Genomic DNA, 19,747 nt, shown 5'->3' on the forward strand with positions numbered 1-19,747 from the left:
ACGTGACACTTGGCATTCAGGCCAAAGAGTTCAATCTTGGTTTCATCAGACCAGAGAATTTTGTTCTCATAGTCAGTCTTTTAGGTGCCTTTTTCCAAACTCCAAGCGGGCTTTCATGTGCCTTTTTTTTGGATTCCGTCTGGCCACTCTACCGTAAAGGCCTGATTTGTGGAGCGCTGCAGAGATGGTTGTCCTTCTGGAAGGTTATACCATCTCCACAGAGGAACACTAGAGCTCTGTCAGAGTAACCATCGGGTTCTTGGTCACCTCCGTGACCAAGGCCCTTCTCCCCCGATTCCTCAGTTTGGCCGGGCGGCCAGCTCTAGGAAGAACCTTGGTGGTTCCAAACTTCTTCCATTGAAGAATGGAGGCCACTGTGTTCTTGGGGACCATTGCTGCAAAAATGTTTTGGTACCCTTTTCCAGATCTGTGCCTCGACACAATCCTGTCTCTGAGCTTTACTGACAATTCCTTCGACCTCATGGCTTGGTTTTTGCTCTGACATGCACTGTCAACTGTGGGACCTTATATAGACTTGTGTGCCTTTCCAAATCATGTCCAATCAATTGAAATTTACCTCAGGTGGACTCCAATCAAGTTGTAGAAACATGTCAAGGATGATGAATTGAAACAGGATGCACCTGAGCTCAATTTCGAGTCTAATAGCAAAGGGTCTGAATACTTATGTAAATAAGATATGGTTAAGAAATTTGCACAAATTTCTAAACACCTGTTTTTTTCGCTTTGTTATTATGTGAAGATTGCTGAGGATTAGTATTCTTTTTAAATCCATTTTAGAATAAGGCTGTAACGTAACAAAATGGGAAAGTATTCAGACCCATTAACTTTTTCCACAAGGCACTGTATATTTTTTACTTCAATGGAGACTTGCTCGTACACTACTTGTTTCAGCAGGAGGGTTGGTAAGGGGCAAGAGAGGAGCAGGGACCGGTGTGTGTGACAGTCAGAGAGGAGCAGGGGCCGGTGTGTGTGACAGTCTATGTACGTGGCATGGAATGGAGGGGAGAGAGAGAGAGAAAGTAGCCAAACCGACTCACGCTAGTTAGATAACTGGCAGCAACAAGTTTGTCTATCACAGGCCTCCTGAGTGGTGCAGTGGTCTAAGGCAGTGCTAGCTGTGCCACTAGAGATTCTGGGTTCGAGTCCAGGTCCTGTCACAGACAGCCACGGCCGGGAGACCCATGGGGCGGCGCACAATTGGCCCAGCGTCGTCCAGGTTAGGGGAGGGTTTGGCTGGCAGGGATGTCCTTGTCCCATCACGCACTAGCGACTCCTGTGGCGGTCCGGACGCAGTGCACGCTGACACAGTCGCCAAGTGGACAGTGTTTCCTGCGACACATTGGTGCAGCTGGCTTCTGGGTTAAGTGGGCATTGTGTCAAGAAGCAGTGCGGCTTGGTTGGGTTGTGTTTAGGATGACGCTCGGCTCTCGACCTTCGCCTCTCCCGAGTCCGTACGGGAGTTGCAGCGATGAGACAAGAGTAACTATTGTATACCACGAAATTGGGGAGAAAAAGGGGTAATACATTTTTTTTTAATTAAAAAAACACTTGTCTACCTGGTAGTGCCTCTCTTGACTGAATCAAATTGTTGTAAAGGAGCTAGCTAGCAAGGCTAATTGAGGCTATTTTGCTGCGCTCTACATCCAATGTCTACAACAACTCCATATGAAACAAGAGCCTACCTGTTGCGAAATGTCTTTCCGCAGGAAAGTGGGGCAATTTCATGAATATTCATGAGTCTCGACATATCATCCAACAGGGGCTGTCACACAGATGCTCTACAGAGTCATCTGTTTAGCTAGCTCATGCCGTTTGGGAAACCCAGCTTAAGCTTGATCACCAAATAATAAATAAAAGCATCACCAGCTAGCTACCAATCTATTTCACTGTCCGATCATTCACAAAAACGAGCCCACTAATTGTTATTTTTCCATTCCACAAATGGTCTGTGTTGCTTGATATGATCAAGTTAATCCAAATGTATCAAAATAGGTCATGCGTCCACGATTAGTTAGTGGCTACTGCCTGGCCAGTGATCTAGCCAGCTAGATTTCAGTAATTAGCTATCCTCCTAAAAGCGGTGGCCAGTGGATAAACTAGGTTGACGAGTTGAAAATATTTGTCTGAAAACAAACTAGTAGCCAGTTGTTGCATTATGGTGCAATCATATCTAACCAGCTGGCTGGCTCCTGAAGCCTACAGTATGTCTCCATGAGCTCCCGAGTCGAGCTAAGGGTAGCTAGCTAGCATTGCAAATGAGCATTTCACTAGCTAGCTGAGCTGTTCAATAAGAAAACCGCTGATATGAATCAAATACTTATGATATGAATCAAATAGCAAGTCATCCTCGGAGACAATGTTATTGTGGCGTGGGAATGTCAGATTCATATTTAAAATGTTATTGAATTTGGTGGTTACTACTGGTTTCATATCCGAAGCGAGAGAAATTGTCCGCCATGTTTTGTGTTTTGTCAAGGGCTCAGAGTGAAGTCATGCACTCAAGTCTCAACCGAATCACCCAATGGCTTCTATATTAGGATGCATCAATATTTATGAAATTGCCCCTCGCCTTCCGTAGATTGATCATTGTAGCCTACTCTTCATTTAGCCAACTTAGACTCTGCAATTTTTATTCCATTTTGCATTGATTAGAAAAATCCCACTTCACTTCCTACACATGGAGACCGACTGTAGCGTTGCTTTGATTGACCGACAACAACATAGTTAAAATAAAAAAAAATGGGGCACACTCAAACTCATAAAACTGTTGCTTTAATAAAATGTTGAATGTAATGGTCTATTAAAAAATGAATACTCTCCCAAGTAAATCGAATACCAACGTCCGTTCGGATACTAGAATAACCGTGCCCATCCCTAGTACTGTGCTGTCCAAATTTGTGAACCCAACTGTGGTTTGTGACTACTATGATTTCCCATTGTAGCCAATCCAAATTGTAGAAATTCCGTTACTGATTTGGTATCAGTAAAAACACTAATTAATCGATAGGCCTATCTTAACTTGTTACTTCTGTGAACTTTCATTATTCTCCCTTCTCATGAGGGAGAGAAATGAGAAAATATCTTAGAGGTGTTTTTGGTAACGGAATTTCAAGGCACAAAGCAATGTTTCTTCAATTTCTCCCAAACTAAATATAAGTGTTGATATTAGTTGGCAGGTGTCTTTACTTCAACATGATTGTGTTTTGATGCATTTCTAATACCTTTTAAGACTTTTCTGGTAGATGTTTTCTAAGATCGCTCTTCTACCTGTTTGACCAGAAATCAAAGCCTTGGCTTATTCCACATTTTTAAATGACAGAAAAAGGTTGAAAAACATATATGCCTTAATTTCTCAGAAATATAGGCTCAGCTTTCATTTGACACCCTATTTAACATGCTCCTATGAAATTCACATGTTGATGCTCATTGGTCCTTTTACATGGAAATGACCAAAAGCATAACTGCAGATAGAGAGATACTACATCTGTAGATTGCACCTTGCACATGTACAAGCCGGACCACAGGAGTATGGTTGCAATTTTCCAGAAATCCTGGTTGGAGGATTCACAGATTTCCTGCTTAATCCCTCCCGATTCCATGAATCTTGAAACTGGGATTTTTAGAAAACCTGGGAATTTTGCAACCCTATACATTTATCGACCAATACTACAGGAGAGAGAGAGAGAGAGAGGGAGTGTGCAGGGTGAGAATCATGTGGGTTGTAAAGCAGCAGGAAGCTGTGATGTCCCCCGAAGGGACACTAGGGGTTCAGAAGCACTAATGTGTCAAATAGCTGTGGTGTGGGCCTACATCAGAGAAACCTACCACACAGCCACTTATGTATGGAATTACAGGTATGCCCAAGGTAACAATCCCAGCAAAAATGTGTGTATGAGTGCTTCAAAATGTGTGCGTGTGAGATACTGTATGAGTGAGTCAAAATGTGACGTAAAAAGTCTGCGTACTGTGTAGCGTGATTCAAAATGTGGACGTGTGCTTCAAAATGTGTGTGATTGAGTGCATACTGCACAAGCAGGCAGGCAAAGAGAGGAGAGCAGGACAGATGCCAGTGTTGTGTGTTATCTGACTGGTCAAACTAGTGAAAAACAGTTTAATGCCTGTCAGCAGCCCAAACACATGACTGCGCACTCCACCCTCTCCATTTTGGTTTAGTCTCAAATGGCCTTGACTCTGTGTCTGTAGAAATGGCATCCTATTTCCTATATAGTGCACTCTATGGGCCCTGGTCAAATGTAGTGCACTATATAGGGAATAGGGTGCCATTTCAGACTCAGCCTGAGTTTATGTGTGGACAGAGCCGAGCTAATGCGCAACAGCATTGTTCCAGGCATGCTAGCGTAGCAGCATAGGGAAATGAAGATGGAGTGGCTTGATTTCATTTATGAGCAGGTGCATCCATTTTGTGCTGCTCTTCCTCGCTCGCTCACATTCAAGCGCTTATCAGAAATTGGACACGCCGGTGACAAATTGAGCCTGCGATTAAAGGGAGAAAGAGGAAAGCTTTTAAAGTGCTGCTGATTGGGATCCCAGGCTGTCCTCACATAGGAATCAGAGGTTGGGTTGTGTGTGTACACATGTGGGACAGTGGTTCCTGACACCCCCCTCTCCCTCTCCAGGTGTTTCAACTGCTATCATTTCTCCTCTGAGTGCTCAGCAAACAGATCCAAATCAATGCAGCTGTTCCTCACTGAGGACAGACACACTCGTGAGAGGAGACTTCGGCGTAGGTCAGCAGCAGCACCAGGGTGTAAGGCGGCTTGATTTAGGAGGAGGCTCACTGCAGCTCCAGTAGTCTGAGCTGTGGGAGAGCTAAGGCCATTAAATAATCCTAAAAGGGCTTAACACACACAAACCACCATGCAGACAGGCTGTGTTACACAACCAGCCGCAGAGCACCGCCGCACTCAGTCTGGCTTGGAACATTTATCCACAGCGCCATTAAACTATCCTGATCTCTTATACATATAGCCTAAATACACACAGACACACACACAGTCAGAGATGCACACCAAAATGTGGTGAGAGACTAAGCCTGCCCTGCCCTCCCTGTATGCCAGGGCCCTTTCCCCTCCATGTGCTGGATTTCCTGGTCGATACAACCCGAAAGCCCAAACAATTATATTTTCTGCCCATGTACAGCAGCAGGTAAGGTCAGCTCAATGGCAATGTTGACATCAACACAGGGCCTGTCTGGGATAAAAGAGATCCTTCTCTGTGGGCCAAGGTGTCTAAAGGTGTGTTGCCAGGGGAAGAGAGTGGCAGACATTCGGTATCCCTTCATGTCCTTTGTGTGTTTGTGCGTATGTGTGTGTGCCCCCACTGCGGAGTGCGCCAGCTCCCGGCCCTTATCCTGCATGGCGAACATCTCACCCGTGTGTCTGCATGGGAACATCTGGCCCTCCCAGGCTCACAGAGCAGCAGCCAAAGCACACCGCACTGCCCATCCATCTGTCTGTCCAAAGCATACCACACAGTCTATTTATTCACTACATCCGTCTGTCTGTCATAGCCAAAGCATACCAGTCTGTCTGTCTCCCAAAGACAGTCAGCACTTCTCTGCCCTTGCCACTCACTGGGAGAGGAGGAAGCATGGTCTGCATTGGAAATACCCGATTGTCACAAAAGTATTCATATTTATTGAGATATTATTCCCGAAAGAACTAGGAGTACACCAGTTATGGTTAAAATGAGCAACACACACACTCTTGCATCATACCTTCTCAAACTACCTAACTCACAAAGCCATCTTTCCCCTAGCTGTCCAATGGTTAAAGACTGATGAGGCCTGCTCAAAGGTTTATGCAATTGAACGCAACATTAATGCACCCGACAGCACATTCTTCGCCATTGACCCTCTTTCTCCTGCAATAAGGCCCGGAGGCAACAGTCAGGCTGAGATAGCCGACTTGAGCTGATGGAGGGGACTTTGGATGGAGCAGCCTAATGATAAATTAATCCCTCAGTTATGGCTTGGCTAGAATAGCCCAGACCCAACCAGGGCAGCTCAGAGGACAAATTACCTTTATCAAAGTTGACATGAACTGAACACCACCTCAATATCACATCAACACTACACCAACAACATCATATCAACACGGCTTATATAGGCCTACAGGACAGTGTGTACTAGGCCTATTTAAAGTAAATCTGCTGTTGATGTGCACAAGTGGTTATTTCATGTGAACTATTTAGCAGAAATGAGAGACATGACTTGCGCTAACCATCCCATCACCATTCCAGCTGCCATGACATAGCTGCACTTCCTCTGCACCTTCAGGAGGTCTGCTAGTCAGGGATAATTTGGGTCTCTAAAGAGCAGACCCATCAGCCCCCCACACACTGCAGAGACAGAGAAAGAGAGAGAGATGGGTGGTACTGGGTAAAGGAATCCTCAGGGCAGGGTGTGGATGGCTGAGCTGTTATACCCTGTTCTGCTCCCTCTCTGTCACATGGGAGAGGCAGGCAGCAGGCAGTGACACAGGTGATTTAGTGAGGAGTCAGGCAGGGTGCAGGGTGGCTTAACACAGCCTGCTGGCCTTAGCAACAGACTTGACTTCCATATGGAGTGCCACTGATAAGGCCCAGCTTGTATGTTCGTTCAGCTAGAGCACTGAATAATGGGGAAGGGAGGAAAAAACAATGGTGATAGGGAAACTGCACAATTAAATACACTCCACATACAAAAACAACTTATAAAATGTGTAGGTCGAGGTATGAGATTGTATTTGACCGTAATAAAAGATGGCATTTGATAAGTTAGAAGTTGTTCGAAAAAACATGCAGCGACTCAAACTCAAAGCGTGCGAATTACAGATGCAGGGAATGAGACTGAATGACAAATGAGTTTGAGGGGGTCTTTAGAGGGGTCTGCAATTCATTTGCTAATCCATCCATCTAACTGTGCGTGCCTCATCTAACAAGAAGAGAGGTGAGTGGAGTGCTGCTGCTGCTGGTATTAAAAAGCTTGTTGTTCTGGGTGTGTGGGATTCTCTTAGGAAGCATGGCCCTTTGCCCTTAAAGCCTGACCCAGGCTATTGAATGGGTTCAGTACTTCACACAATTTTTAACTACGTTTGATTAACCCCAAAACTCAAATTGTGCATATAATCTATTAGTTCATTGTGCAGCAGTATGTGGGTGGTGATATGGTGATACAAAGTGTGTGTGTGTGTGTGTGTTCGAGAGAGAGAGCGAGCGCTGTAAAACAGTCCATTCGGGGGAATTAAAGAAGCCAAAAGGACAGGTTTGTTGTTCTTTCAAAACCAGCTGTCACTAGCAATCAAATCAAAATGTAATTGTCACATGTGCCGAATACAACAGGTGTAAAACTTAGTGAAATGCTTACTTATAAGCCCTTAACCAACAATGCAGTTAGTGAATATTTACTAAATAAAAAAGCAACAAAATAAGAATAATGAGGCTATATACAGAGGGTACTGGCACCGAGTTAATGTGCAGGGGTATGGGCTAGTCGAGGTAATATGTACATGGGGGTCATTCAGGTCATTCGTTCAAAGAAGAGCAACAGACAGTAGCAATAGAAAGTCAGCAGTACCTTCGTGTATTAGCTCATACATACCACAGTGGTATGATGGTTCCTGTCAGCTTCATGGGAGTAGTACGGAATTTAAGGCAGGCACTTCTCCCTGAGTGGAAAGAAGATTTCCAGAAAGATTAACCCAGCTTCCTTAAATAGCCCCTGACAAGAGGTAAAATCAGACATTACAGGAAGCTATGCTAAACTGCCTCCTCACAGTAATTAGATCAGGAAAATGACTGTCTTTTCCCCCCGTGTTCGCACTGCTGTTGATCAAAACCCTAATGATGGCGTCAGTGGTGTGGGTTGGCAAAATCGAGATCTCCCTATAGGACAGGAGCCTGTCAGGCCCAATTCCTCGCTCTATACACAAGGAAAAAAAAGAGACAGTGGAATGGGACTAACAATGCTTTACACAAAGTAGGCCTAACAAAAGACAAAATAAAACACTCAGGAGAAAAAGTGATCCATAAACTGCACATTGTGAAAATAAACTGTTACAAGAGATTGTCTGGTATTTTTGACGGTAGGCCTAACAAATCATTTCACATCTTTTTATCTGCCTGAGGACTGGGCCTATATCATGTCTTATGAGAGCGAGAGATTTCTTGTTAACAAACTTTAGTTTTGGCAAGTCGGTTAGGATATCTACTTTGTGCATGACACAAGTAATTTTTCCAAACAATTGTTTAAAGACAGATTATTTCACTGTATCACAATTCCAGTGGGTCAGAAGTTTACACACACTAAGTTGACTGTGCCTTTAAACAGCTTGGAAAATTCCAGAAAATGATGTCATGGCTTTAGAAGCTTCTGATAGGCTAATTGACATCATGAGTCAATTGGAGGTGGACCTGTGGATGTATTTCAAGGCCTACCTTCAAACTCAGTGCCTCTTTGCTTGACATGGGGAAATCAAAAGAAATCAGCCAAGACCTCAGAAAAAAAATGGTAGACCTCCACAAGTCTGGTTCATCCTTGGGAGCAATTTCCAAACACCTGAAGGTACCACGTTCATCTGTACAAACAATAGTACGCAAGTATAAACACCATGGGACCATGCAGCCGTCATACCGCTCAGGAAGGAGACGTGTTCTGTCTCCTAGAGATGAACGTACTTTGGTGCGAAAAGTGCAAATCAATCCCAGAACAGCAGCAAAGGACCTTGTGAAGATGCTGGAGGAAACAGGTACAAAAGTATCTATATCCACAGTAAAACGAGTCCTATATCGACATAACCTGAAAGGCCGCTCAGCAAGGAAGAAGCCACTGCTCCAAAACCGCAATAAAAAATCCAGACTATGGTTTGCAACTGGTGTAACTGAGTCAGGTTTGTAGGCCGCCTTGCTCGCACACGCATTTTCAGTTCTGCCCACAAATGTTCTATAGGATTGAGGTTAGGGCTTTGTAATGGCCACTTGACTTTGTTGTCCTTAAGCCATTTTGCCACAACTATGGAAATATGCTTGGGGTCATTGTTCATTAGGAAGACCCATTTGCGACCAAGCTTTAACTTCCTGACTGATGTCTTGATGTTGCTTCAATATATCCACATAATTTTCCTGCCTCATGATGATCTATTTTGTGAAGTGCACCAGGCCCTCCTGCAGCAAAGCACCCCAACCACATGATGCTGCCACCCCCGTGTTTCACGGTTGAGATGGTGTTCTTCGGCTTGCAAGCACCCCCCTTTTTCCTCCAAACATAACGATGGTCATTATGGCCAAACAGTTCTATTTTTGTTTCATCAGACCACAGGACATTTCTACAAAAAGTACGATCTTTGTCCCCATGTGCAGTTGCAAACCGTAGTCTGGCTTTTTTATGGCGGATTTGGAGCAGTGGCTTCTTCCTTGCTGAGCAGCCTTTCAGGTTATGTCGATATAGGACTCGTTTTACTGTGGATAGATACTTTTGTACCTGTTTCCTCCAGCATCTTCACAAGGTGCTTTGCCGTTGTTCTGGGATTGATTTGCACTGTTCGCACCAAAGTACGTTCACCTCTAGGAAACAGAACGCGTCTCCTTCCTGAGCGGTATGACGGCTGCGCGGTCCCATGGTGTTTATATTGTCGCATACTTTGTACAGATGACCCTGGTACCTTCAGGCATTTGGAAATTGCTCCCAAGGATGAACCAGACTTGTGGAGGTCTACAACTTCTTTTCTGAGGACTTTGCTTGACATAATGGGGAAATCAGCCAAGAGGCACTGAGTTTGAAGGTAGACCTTGAAATACAGCCACACCTCCAATTGACTCAAATGATGTCAATTAGCCTATCAGAAGCTTCTAAAGCTATGACATCATTTTCGGGAAATTTCCAAGCTGTTTAAAGGCACAGTCAACTTAGTGTGTGTAAACTTCTGACCCACTGGAATTGTGATACAGTGAAATAATCTGTCTTTAAACAATTGTTTGGAAAAATTACTTGTGTCATGCACAAAGTAGATGTCCTAACCGACTTGCCAAAACTAGTTTGTTAACAACAAATTTGTGGAGTGGTTGAAAAACAAGTTTTAATGACTCCAACCTAAGTGTATGTAAACCTCAACTGTATGTATGTGTATATATACACACACACATACAGTGAGGAGAACAAGTATTGGATACACTGCCGATTTTGCAGGTTTTCCTACTTACAAAGCGTGTAGAAGTCTGTAATTTTTTATCATAGGTACACTTCAACTGTGAGAGACAGAATCTAAAACAAAGATCCAGAAAATCACATTGTATGATTAAGTAATTAATTTGCATTTTATTGCATGACATAAGTATTTGATACATCAGAAAAGCTGAACTTAATATTTGGTACAGAAACCTTTGTTTGCAATTACAGAGATCATATGTTTCCTGTAGTTCTTGACTAGGTTTGCACACACTGCTGCAGGGATTTTGGCCCACTCCTCCATACAGACCTTCTCCAGATCCTTCAGGTTTCGGGGCTGTCGCTGGGCAATACAGACTTTCAGCTCCCTCCGAAGATTTTCTATTGGGTTCAGGTCTGGAGACTGGCTAGGCCACTCCAGGACCTTGAGATGCTTCTTACGGAGCCACTCCTTAGTTGCCCTGGCTGTGTGTTTCGGGTCGTTGTCATGCTGGAAGACCCAGCCACGACCCATCTTCAATGCTCTTACTGAGGGAAGGAGGTTTTTGGCCAAGATCTCACGATACATGGCCCCATACATCCTCCCCTCAATACGGTGCAGTCGTCCTGTCCCCTTTGCAGAAAAGCATCCCCAAAGAATGATGTTTCCACCTCCATGCTTCACGGTTGGGATGGTGTTCTTGGGGTTGTACTCATTCTTCTTCTTCCTCCAAACACAGCGAGTGGAGTTTAGCTCTATTTTTGTCTCATCAGACCACATGACCTTCTCCCATTCCTCCTCTGGATCATCCAGATGGTCATTGGCAAACTTCAGACGGGCCTGGACATGCGCTGGCTTGAGCAGGGGGACCTTGCGTGCGCTGCAGGATTTTAATCCATGACAGCGTAGTGTGTTACTAATGGTTTTCTTTGAGACTGTGGTCCCAGCTCTCTTCAGGTCATTGACCAAGTCCTGCTGTGTAGTTCTGGGCTGATCCCTCAGCTTCCTCATGATCATTGATGCCCCACGAGCTGAGATCTTGCATGGAGCCCCAGACCGAGGGTGATTGACCGTCATCTTGAACTTCTTCCATTTTCTAATAATTGCGCCAACAGTTGTTGCCTTCTCACCAAGCTGCTTGCCTATTGTCCTGTAGCCCATCCCAGCCTTGTGCAGGTCTACAATTTTATCCCTGATGTCCTTACACAGCTCTCTGGTCTTGGCCATTGTGGAGAGGTTGGAGTCTGTTTGAGTGTGTGGACAGGTGTCTTTTATACAGGTAACGAGTTCAAACAGGTGCAGTTAATACAGGTAATGAGTGGAGAACAGGAGGGCTTCTTAAAGAAAAACTAACAGGTCTGTGAGAGCCGGAATTCTTACTGGTTGGTAGGTGATCAAATACTTATGTCATGCAATAAAATGCAAATTAATTAATTAAAAATCATACAATGTGATTTTCTGGATTTTTGTTTTAGATTCCGTCTCTCACAGTTGAAGTGTACCTATGATAAAAAATTACAGACCTCTACATGCTTTGTAAGTAGGAAAACCTGCCAAATCGGCAGTGTATCAAATACTTGTTCTCCCCACTGTATACACACACACAAAAGTTTGGGGTCACTTAGAAATGTCCTTGTTTTCCAAAAAAACATACATGAAATGAGTTGCAAAAAGAATAGGAAATAGTTAAGATGTTGACAAGGTTATAAATAATGATTTTTAAATGAAATAATAATTGTTGCCTTCAAACTTTGCTGACTGCTTCCCTAAATAGTTTGTGCATAGTTTGGAGCTGTGCTTTGGGTCATTGTCCTGTTGTAAGAGGAAATTGGCTCCAATTAAGCACCGTCCACAGAGTATGGCATGGCGTTGCAAAATGGAGTGATCGCCTTCCTTCTTCAAGATTCCTTTTACACTGTACAAATCTCCCACTTTACCACCACCAAAGCACCCCCAGACCATCACATTGCCTCCACCATGCTTGACAGATGGCGTCAAGCACTCCTCTGGCCTCTTAATGTTTTCTGCGTCTCACCAATATTCTTCTTTGTGATCCGAACACCTCATACTTAGATTTGTCTGTCCTTAACACTTTTTTCCAATCTTCCTCTGTCCAGTGTCTTATTTTGCCCATCTTAATCTTTTCTTTTTATATATGTCAGTCTAAGATGTCTTTTTCTTTGCAACTCTGCCTAGAAGGCCAGCATCCCGGAGTCGCCTCTTCACTGTTGACATTTAGACTGGTGTTTTGCGGGTACTATTTAATGAAGCTGCCAGTTGAGGACTTCTGAGGCGTCTGTTTCTCAAACTAGATACTCTAATATACTTGTCCTCTTGCTCAGTTGTGCACCGGGGCCTCCCACTCCTCTTCTATTCTGCTTAGAGCCAGTTTGCGCTGTTCTGTGAAGGGAGTATTACAGAGCGTTGTACGAGACCTTCAGTTTCTTGGCAATTTCTCGCATGGAATAGCCTTCATTTCTCAGAACAAGAATAGACTGACGAGTTTCAGAAGGAAGGTCTTTGTTTCTGGCCATTTTGAGCCTGTAATTGAACCCACCCACAAATAGCTAGACCCTAGCGGCACCTGGGGCCTCATTTATCAACCGTGCGTAAATGTCTTACTAAATTCGGGCGTATGTGGAGATTCTAGGATGTGGAGATTAAATTATTGGGATGTATCAAACTGTTGCACGCAACATATATGCATGTTTTCATTGATAAATCAGAGCCTTATTATATTTGTGTGGTCGTGAACGAGTGCTACAATCCCGCTGGAAAACACCCTCAAATCACCTTTTATTGGTAACAGAACACCCTCATTTGCTGTACGATTTGGAGATGTTGGAACTGGGACAAGACTGTTCCTAAAAGAGAGCACAATGGCAAATTTGATCACAAATTTCTGTTGAGGTGTGGGCAGAATGTTGCAGTGAATTTTCCAAACAAAAAAAATGCATGCTGCCCAGCGAGTGCCAAACTTTGGCTGCGCATTCTGCAAGATTGGTTGTCCTTTCAAACAATTGAAAAGTAAATGCTACAGCCCACACGTCAATGCAAAATACTAATTGTCCAATATTTTGTTTATCAATACATGATTGTGCATCCATCTCTTGCCTTTATATAGGCCATGTCATGCTCCTAATACACACAGCAATAGGCTACTGTAGCTTATCCATACTGTCAAGGCTACCTACCGGTCTATTTACTTTGGAGCATGCTTTGCTATTGAATGAGCGATTGATAAAAATGGTAGCCTACTATTTGTTGTGTAGCGGTAATAATTTAAAAGCAGTTATATCAGAAAAGGACATTTCCTTCAATATGATTTAAGCCTTTATTATAAAAGTTAAACATACATTAGACGACATGCTACTGTGCGATTCCCTTACCAATGGCAAATGCATCCGTTTTATCATTAGGCCTACGTTTTGATGATTTTATTAGCTTACCATTGTTATAATTCCTGTGCATCAAACACCTACCATTTCCCTCAAAGTAAGAATAAGCCTATTTGCTTGCAATACAGTTGATCAACCTACTAGAAGTTTTGTGCAGGCAAAGTTTGAGATTTGGTGGAGATACACACTTTCTAGTAAAGTTCAAAATGGATAAATACTAACCTTTGCGGGAAAACTGGAGCACACAATGTTTAGAGTATTTTTTAGTGCGCACGCACCTTGATAAGTGAGGGCCAGGCCCCTGGTCCCTGATGGAGTGAGAGCAGGGGGGCAATTTACGATTCATTACAGAAAGCTGACACGACGGCCTGGCCAACCCGTGCAACGAAACCCTGGATTGTCAAATACAGGAAGACGGGTGATTCCCTTTGACTGAGCACACACACACACAGAGAGCACACTATACACTCAGTCAGGCTTGCACAAGCACTTTAAAAATGTGGCTCCAGCCTTTCAAATTACAGCAAGCCTCCATCTCAATCCACGGCAATCTGCAGCTGAATGAAGTGAAAGTACTTCTGTTCTGGGGCCATTTTTCACAATGTGAGTAATACAAAAAGGATGTGCAGCAGCCGCTACACAACTACATGATAAAAGTTAACATTCTTGCTTCAATTCAATGCATCCTTTGTAAACTCCCCCCCACCCCTTTAATAGGAATACATGTAGGCTACACACACACACACTAGCCGGACGTAATGGACAATTTCATAATTCACTCCAGAGCTCGACAACTGCAGACAAAGGAGGCAAAGGAGGGAAATGGCAAGAGATCCGCCAATCATTGATCACTGAAAGATTTCAGACAAAGGGAGTCCAAACAAAACGAGGCTGCTGCTTTTCTTCCCTGTTTTCTTCCCATGTTCTGTGTCACTCAACAGCTCCATTGCAACCAAATCCTCACAATAAAGGAGGTCACTGACAAGAGACTCTCTTACAAGAGCACTGACCCCATTTTAACCCTATACAGGTGGCATTGTGCTGCTAAAACAGGAAGCAAAAGCCCTTTTCAAAGGATGTAGCTAGGAGGTTAAAACAGCACTCTTTATAGTCCTATCTGTAAAGATAATTCATGCTACAAAAAAGGTGGCTCATAGGTGTGGTGGTTAGTGAGGAAAATGCAGTTTAGCCTAACCTTCTCACAAGCAAAACAACTCCAGTAAAAGACTAAAATAGCGTGGCAGATTGAGACTGCACATCACAATGCATTTTTATGCCCAACTCCTGGGAAAAGAAAGCGTATGACCTAAAACACGTTCTAATATGGAAATGACACTACTTGAACACATCCGATTGCTTGCCGTGACTCGATTCAGAATAAATTGAATAGACTGCCGTAGTTCCCTGGGTGATTTCCCTGGCTGGATTCTCTGGTATTCATGTCATACTGCCTAACCTAGTGGACTACATCAACACTGACCACCTATGAACTGTGATTACAGCCAGCCAAACTCCCTCCTGCAGAAACACCATCATCAGCCCTGCACTGTACACACACTCCAGGAAATGCAGCCAGCTGAAGAGGACAAAAACATGGGACTAGAGGAGACATAAACAACATACGCTAAACTGGTTTGAGCTGAGCACTGAGCAGCACCCTTGTTTACTACCTCTATAGCAGGGATGTCAAACTCATTCCATGGAGGGCCGAGTTTTTTCTTCTTTCAATTAAGACCTAGACCAGGGGTTCTTTTTCCACCTGGGGCCCCTATTCCAGCATTGGGGAACATCCCGCACCCCACCTGCGCAAGCTCGCACGCCCCGTCTATTTCTATGGGCACAAGCACTGTTCATGACACAAACTGTTCACACCCCTCTTATTGGTGGAGAGAATTTTGCAGGTTTAAAGCTTAATTTCTGCAATTCTACCCATTTTCTCATGGAGTGCAAAGAAAATGGAGCAGTTTTAAAGCTAATATTATATACAAGTGACAAAAAAAATTACAATATCTATGGGCTAAAAAACAGCTGACATGGGCTAGTTGATCTGGACATTTTTGACAAGTTAGAAATAGCTCTAAGGTATGCAATAACTAACATGACAAGAGAAACTGATGATGCACTACCCAATTTCGAAATTGTACCTTGTGCAATCTACCATTACAACTTTCAAGAGTAAGTTAAAAGCCGGACTAAGTTCCTTTAAAAACATTTGTAAAAGGTATGGGAACCACTTACCTAGACAACCAGGTGAGGGGAGTTCCTTACTAATTAGTGACCTTAATTCATCAATCAAGTACAAGGGTGAAGCGAAAACCCACAGACACACGGCCCTCCGTGGAATGAGTTTGACACGTGCTCTATATTGGTATTAAAACTAGTGCAGTGCATTTCATCCCGGTGCTGATTTCAGGCAGTATTTCAGGCAGTAGCCCAATTCAGCATGCAGTGCAGAGCAGACAGGCGCTGGCTGCTATATCCACCAGTCTGTGTACAGAGGGCTCAGTCTCTGACTGGTTACTGGCGTTTGGACAATGCAGGTGTCAGACAGAACACAACGCCTGTCTGGAATAGCAATTCAGCTCAGTGCATCTGCGGAGGGACTTGTTTAAAGTGGAGGTCGAACAAGAAGTGACAGTTGGATTTTACTGCTCTGACTGAGTGACAACCTTTGCTAATACTGCAAGTTTTATATTGCTGTATTTCCTCCAGCCTGGCTCCTATGGCTGCTGTCCTCAAGCCTCTCTGACTGTCACCATCAGCAAAAATAGAGAAAGAATCTTCCACTTTTTCTGACTTGGAAACAAACAGCCATTGACTGACATGCAAGAGATTACCCTGTGAAGGTCACAATTTATCCTAACCTTCAGATCCTTTCACAACAAAAACCCAAGCCCTTTTTACGACAGAACGTCATCTGGCCATTTCCAAATCCCATTCACTATCAGCAACAATGGTCTCTAACAGGACCAGAGGGTTAGGCTGTATAAAGGCCTATATTCTGATTGGCTTTCTCTAACACAAGACACGTCATTTAACTCTTGCAGAGATGCATAGATGTTCTTACTTTTTCGTACTGGTACCGTGGGAATCGAACCCACAATCCTGGCGTTGTATGCGCCATGCTCTACCAACTGAGCCACATGGGACCCACACAAGCCATTGAGAAGTGCTGCTGATGATAAACTAAGCAGGTTACGGCAAAGTGCCATAGCACCGACCACCACTCACCTCACTAGCTCTCGCTCGCTCGCTCTCTCTCTGCCCAGTTTGCCTCTGCTGCACCCTCACCCAGCCCTGCAGTCAGTGCTGGGTCAGCACTGCTCTGATCTGAGGCTCAGGCTGAGCCACTGACTGCTCAATCAGGCCCACAGAAACACTAGCTCCCTGTCGGCTCAGATAACCAACAGCTTTATCACTTGAGAACACGACAGCCATGACATACTAAGCTCTTTCATACTTCTCATTACATCCAGGGATACATCCAGGGATAAGATTACAAAGGGCAAAAAATATACACTGCTCAAAAAAATACCGAGATGAGATCCTCAGAGCCCTTGTGAGACCATATGCTGACACATGCACATTTGTGGCCTGCTGGAGGTCATTTTGCAGGGCTCTGGCAGTGCTCCTCCTTGCACAAAGGTGGAGGTAGCGGTCCTGCTGCTGGGTTGTTGCCCTCCTACGGCCTCCTCCACGTCTCCTGATGTACTGGCCTGTCTCCTGGTAGCGCCTCCATGCTCTGGACACTACGCTGACAGACACAGCAAACCTTCTTGCCACAGCTCGCATTGATGTGCCATCCTGGATGAGCTGCACTACCTGAGCCACTTGTGTGGGTTGTAGACTCCGTCTCATGCTACCACTAGAGTGAGAGCACCGCCAGCATTCAATAATGACCAAAACATCAGCCAGGAAGCATAGGAACTGAGAAGTGGTCTGTGGTCACCACCTGCAGAATCACTCCTTTATTGGGGGTGTCTTGCTAATTGCCTATAATTTCCACCTTTTGTCTATTCCATTTGCACAACAGCATGTGAAATTTATTGTCAATCAGTGTTGCTTCCTAAGTGGACAGTTTGATTTCACAGAAGTGTGATTGACTTGGAGTTACATTGTGTTGTTTAAGTGTTCCCTTTATTTTTTTGAGCAGTGTATATATTCTTCTCATGCAAAACTTTCCACAGACAGCGCCTTATCTTCAAACAAGAGTAAACAAAAACATTGACCTCGAAAAACCAGAAGAATGTTGTTTTGGTCACGCTCAGTTTATGTTCTTGTTAAGAAATGATAGTGGATAGGATTTAGCTCAATAGTGGAACAGTACCTCCGTCTCACCCTGGGAGTGATGACCAATGGACATGGGGTATTTGATATATGGCACACCAAAGTTCGCATCCCACAATGTCCAGGATGCGGATTTGAGACCAGGAAAGCAAAAAGGCTGGTGAAATTCAACTAAGACACCCTTTGACCCAACCACATCCAAGCGAGTGTCACATTTCAGTAACTAAGCAGGGCCTACAACAAATCACCTGCTGTTTTCTCAGACTTTCACGGTTGTCAGAAAACAAACTCTCAGACATTGAACTCACGACCAGGATCACAGCCAGCCAGGCCAACTCAGTCTTGTGATTAATTAGAAACAAAAAAAAAGGAAAAAATGTATCTATATAGTAATATATCCATCTTGTGTCTCAACCCCGCCAGCTTGATGTTCATGGGGCGGCAGGTAGCCTAGTGGTTAGAGCGTTGGACTAGTAACCGAAAGATTGCAAGAGCGAATCCCTGAGCTGACAAGGTAAAAATCTGCCGTTCTGCCCCTGAACAAGGTAGTTAACCCACCTTTCCTAGGCCGTCATTGAAAATAAGAATTTGTTGTTAACCGACTTGCCTAGTTAAATAAAGGTAAAATTAAAAAAAAGTCAAGTATCACACTTTCTTCCAGCTCAATTCCCTTATTTCTCCGTCATCACTTGATCTCCACCTTTACTGTAATAGCTGGCATGATCCTGTCTGACCTAGGGCTGTGGCCTAAAAATAATAATTCTGTTCCAATTTATTGGCGATTCACAGTATATACAGTACCATTCAAAAGTGTGGACACCTACTCATTCCAGGGTTTTTCCTTTTACTATTTTCTACATTGTAGAATAATATTGAAGACATCAAAACTATGAAATAACACATATGGAATCATGAAGTAACCAAAAAAAAATAAAAATGCTTAACAAATCAAAATATATTTTATGTTTGAGATTCTTCAAAGCAGCCACCCTTTGCCTTGATGACAGCTTTACACACTCTTGGCATTCTCTCAACCAGTTTGATGAGGTAGTCACATGAAATGCATTGCAATTAACAGGTGTGCCTTGTTTAAAGTTAATTTGTGGAATTTCTTTCCTTAACTTCACTAGGGTAGGGGGCAGCATTTGAAATTTTGGATGAAAAGCATGCCCAAATTAAATTGCCTGCTACTCAGGCCCATAAGCTAGGATATGCATATAATTAGTAGATTTTGATAGAAAACACTCTAAGTTTCCAAAACTGTTAAAATAATGTGTGAGTATAACAGAACTGATATGGCAGGCGAAAACACAAGGAAATTCCAACCAGGAAGTACTATTATTTTGAAAGGCTGTTTTTCCATTGAAAGCCTATCCACCATACAAAGACTTAGGACCCAGTTCACGAGCCCTGTGGCTTCCTCTACACGTGGCCAGTCTTTAGGCATTGTTTCAGGCTTTTACTCTGAAAAATGAGGGAGATACAGGACTTTCAACCAGTGGCCAGTGGAAATTTCCATTCATCAGCCATGCGCCTGATCGGGAATGCGCCTTTCTTGTTTCTCCTTTCCTATTGACGAAGCTTTTGTCCGGTTGAAATATTATTGATTATTTATGACAAAAACAACCGGAGGATTGATTTTAAACATCGGTTGGCATGTTTCTACAAACTTTTATTGTACTTTAAAACTTTGTCTGGACTTGCGTCTTGTGCATTCGGATTACTGGACAAAACGCGAACAAAAAGGAGGTTTTTGGTCATAAAGTGGGACATTATCGAACAAAACAAACATTTATTGTCTAACATGGAGACCTGAGAGTGCCACCAGATGAATATCAAAAGGTAAGTGATTAATTCTAATGCTATTTCTGACTTTTGTGACACCTCAACTGTTATTTG

At 43.6% G+C, this 19,747-nt stretch overlaps 1 protein-coding gene across 7 annotated transcripts in view; it reads right to left on the reverse strand.

Moving 5' to 3' along the window:
• The window catches only part of LOC120030323 (protein FAM222B-like), a 66,006-nt gene that overhangs the window by 27,827 nt on the left and 18,432 nt on the right, over positions 1–19,747 (reverse strand). For 2 of the 7 annotated variants that reach the window (XM_038975721.1, XM_038975696.1), the window contains exons 1-2: positions 12,957–13,050; positions 7,598–7,688 (exon numbers count right to left, since the gene is read on the reverse strand). The exons of 2 other annotated variants lie outside the window; for them this stretch is intronic. In XM_038975721.1, the coding sequence (XP_038831649.1) occupies positions 7,598–7,619 (22 nt within the window). In that variant the 5' untranslated portion in view covers positions 7,620–7,688; positions 12,957–13,050. Of the gene's footprint in view, positions 1–7,597; positions 7,689–12,956; positions 13,051–19,747 lie in introns of those variants that run through there. 3 more of the 7 variants (XM_038975714.1, XM_038975688.1, XM_038975736.1) reach the window with 2 other exon arrangements.

The sequence above is a fragment of the Salvelinus namaycush genome, chromosome 3, assembly GCF_016432855.1.
Source record: "Salvelinus namaycush isolate Seneca chromosome 3, SaNama_1.0, whole genome shotgun sequence".
In the NCBI taxonomy this organism is placed as follows: Eukaryota; Metazoa; Chordata; class Actinopteri; order Salmoniformes; family Salmonidae; genus Salvelinus; species Salvelinus namaycush.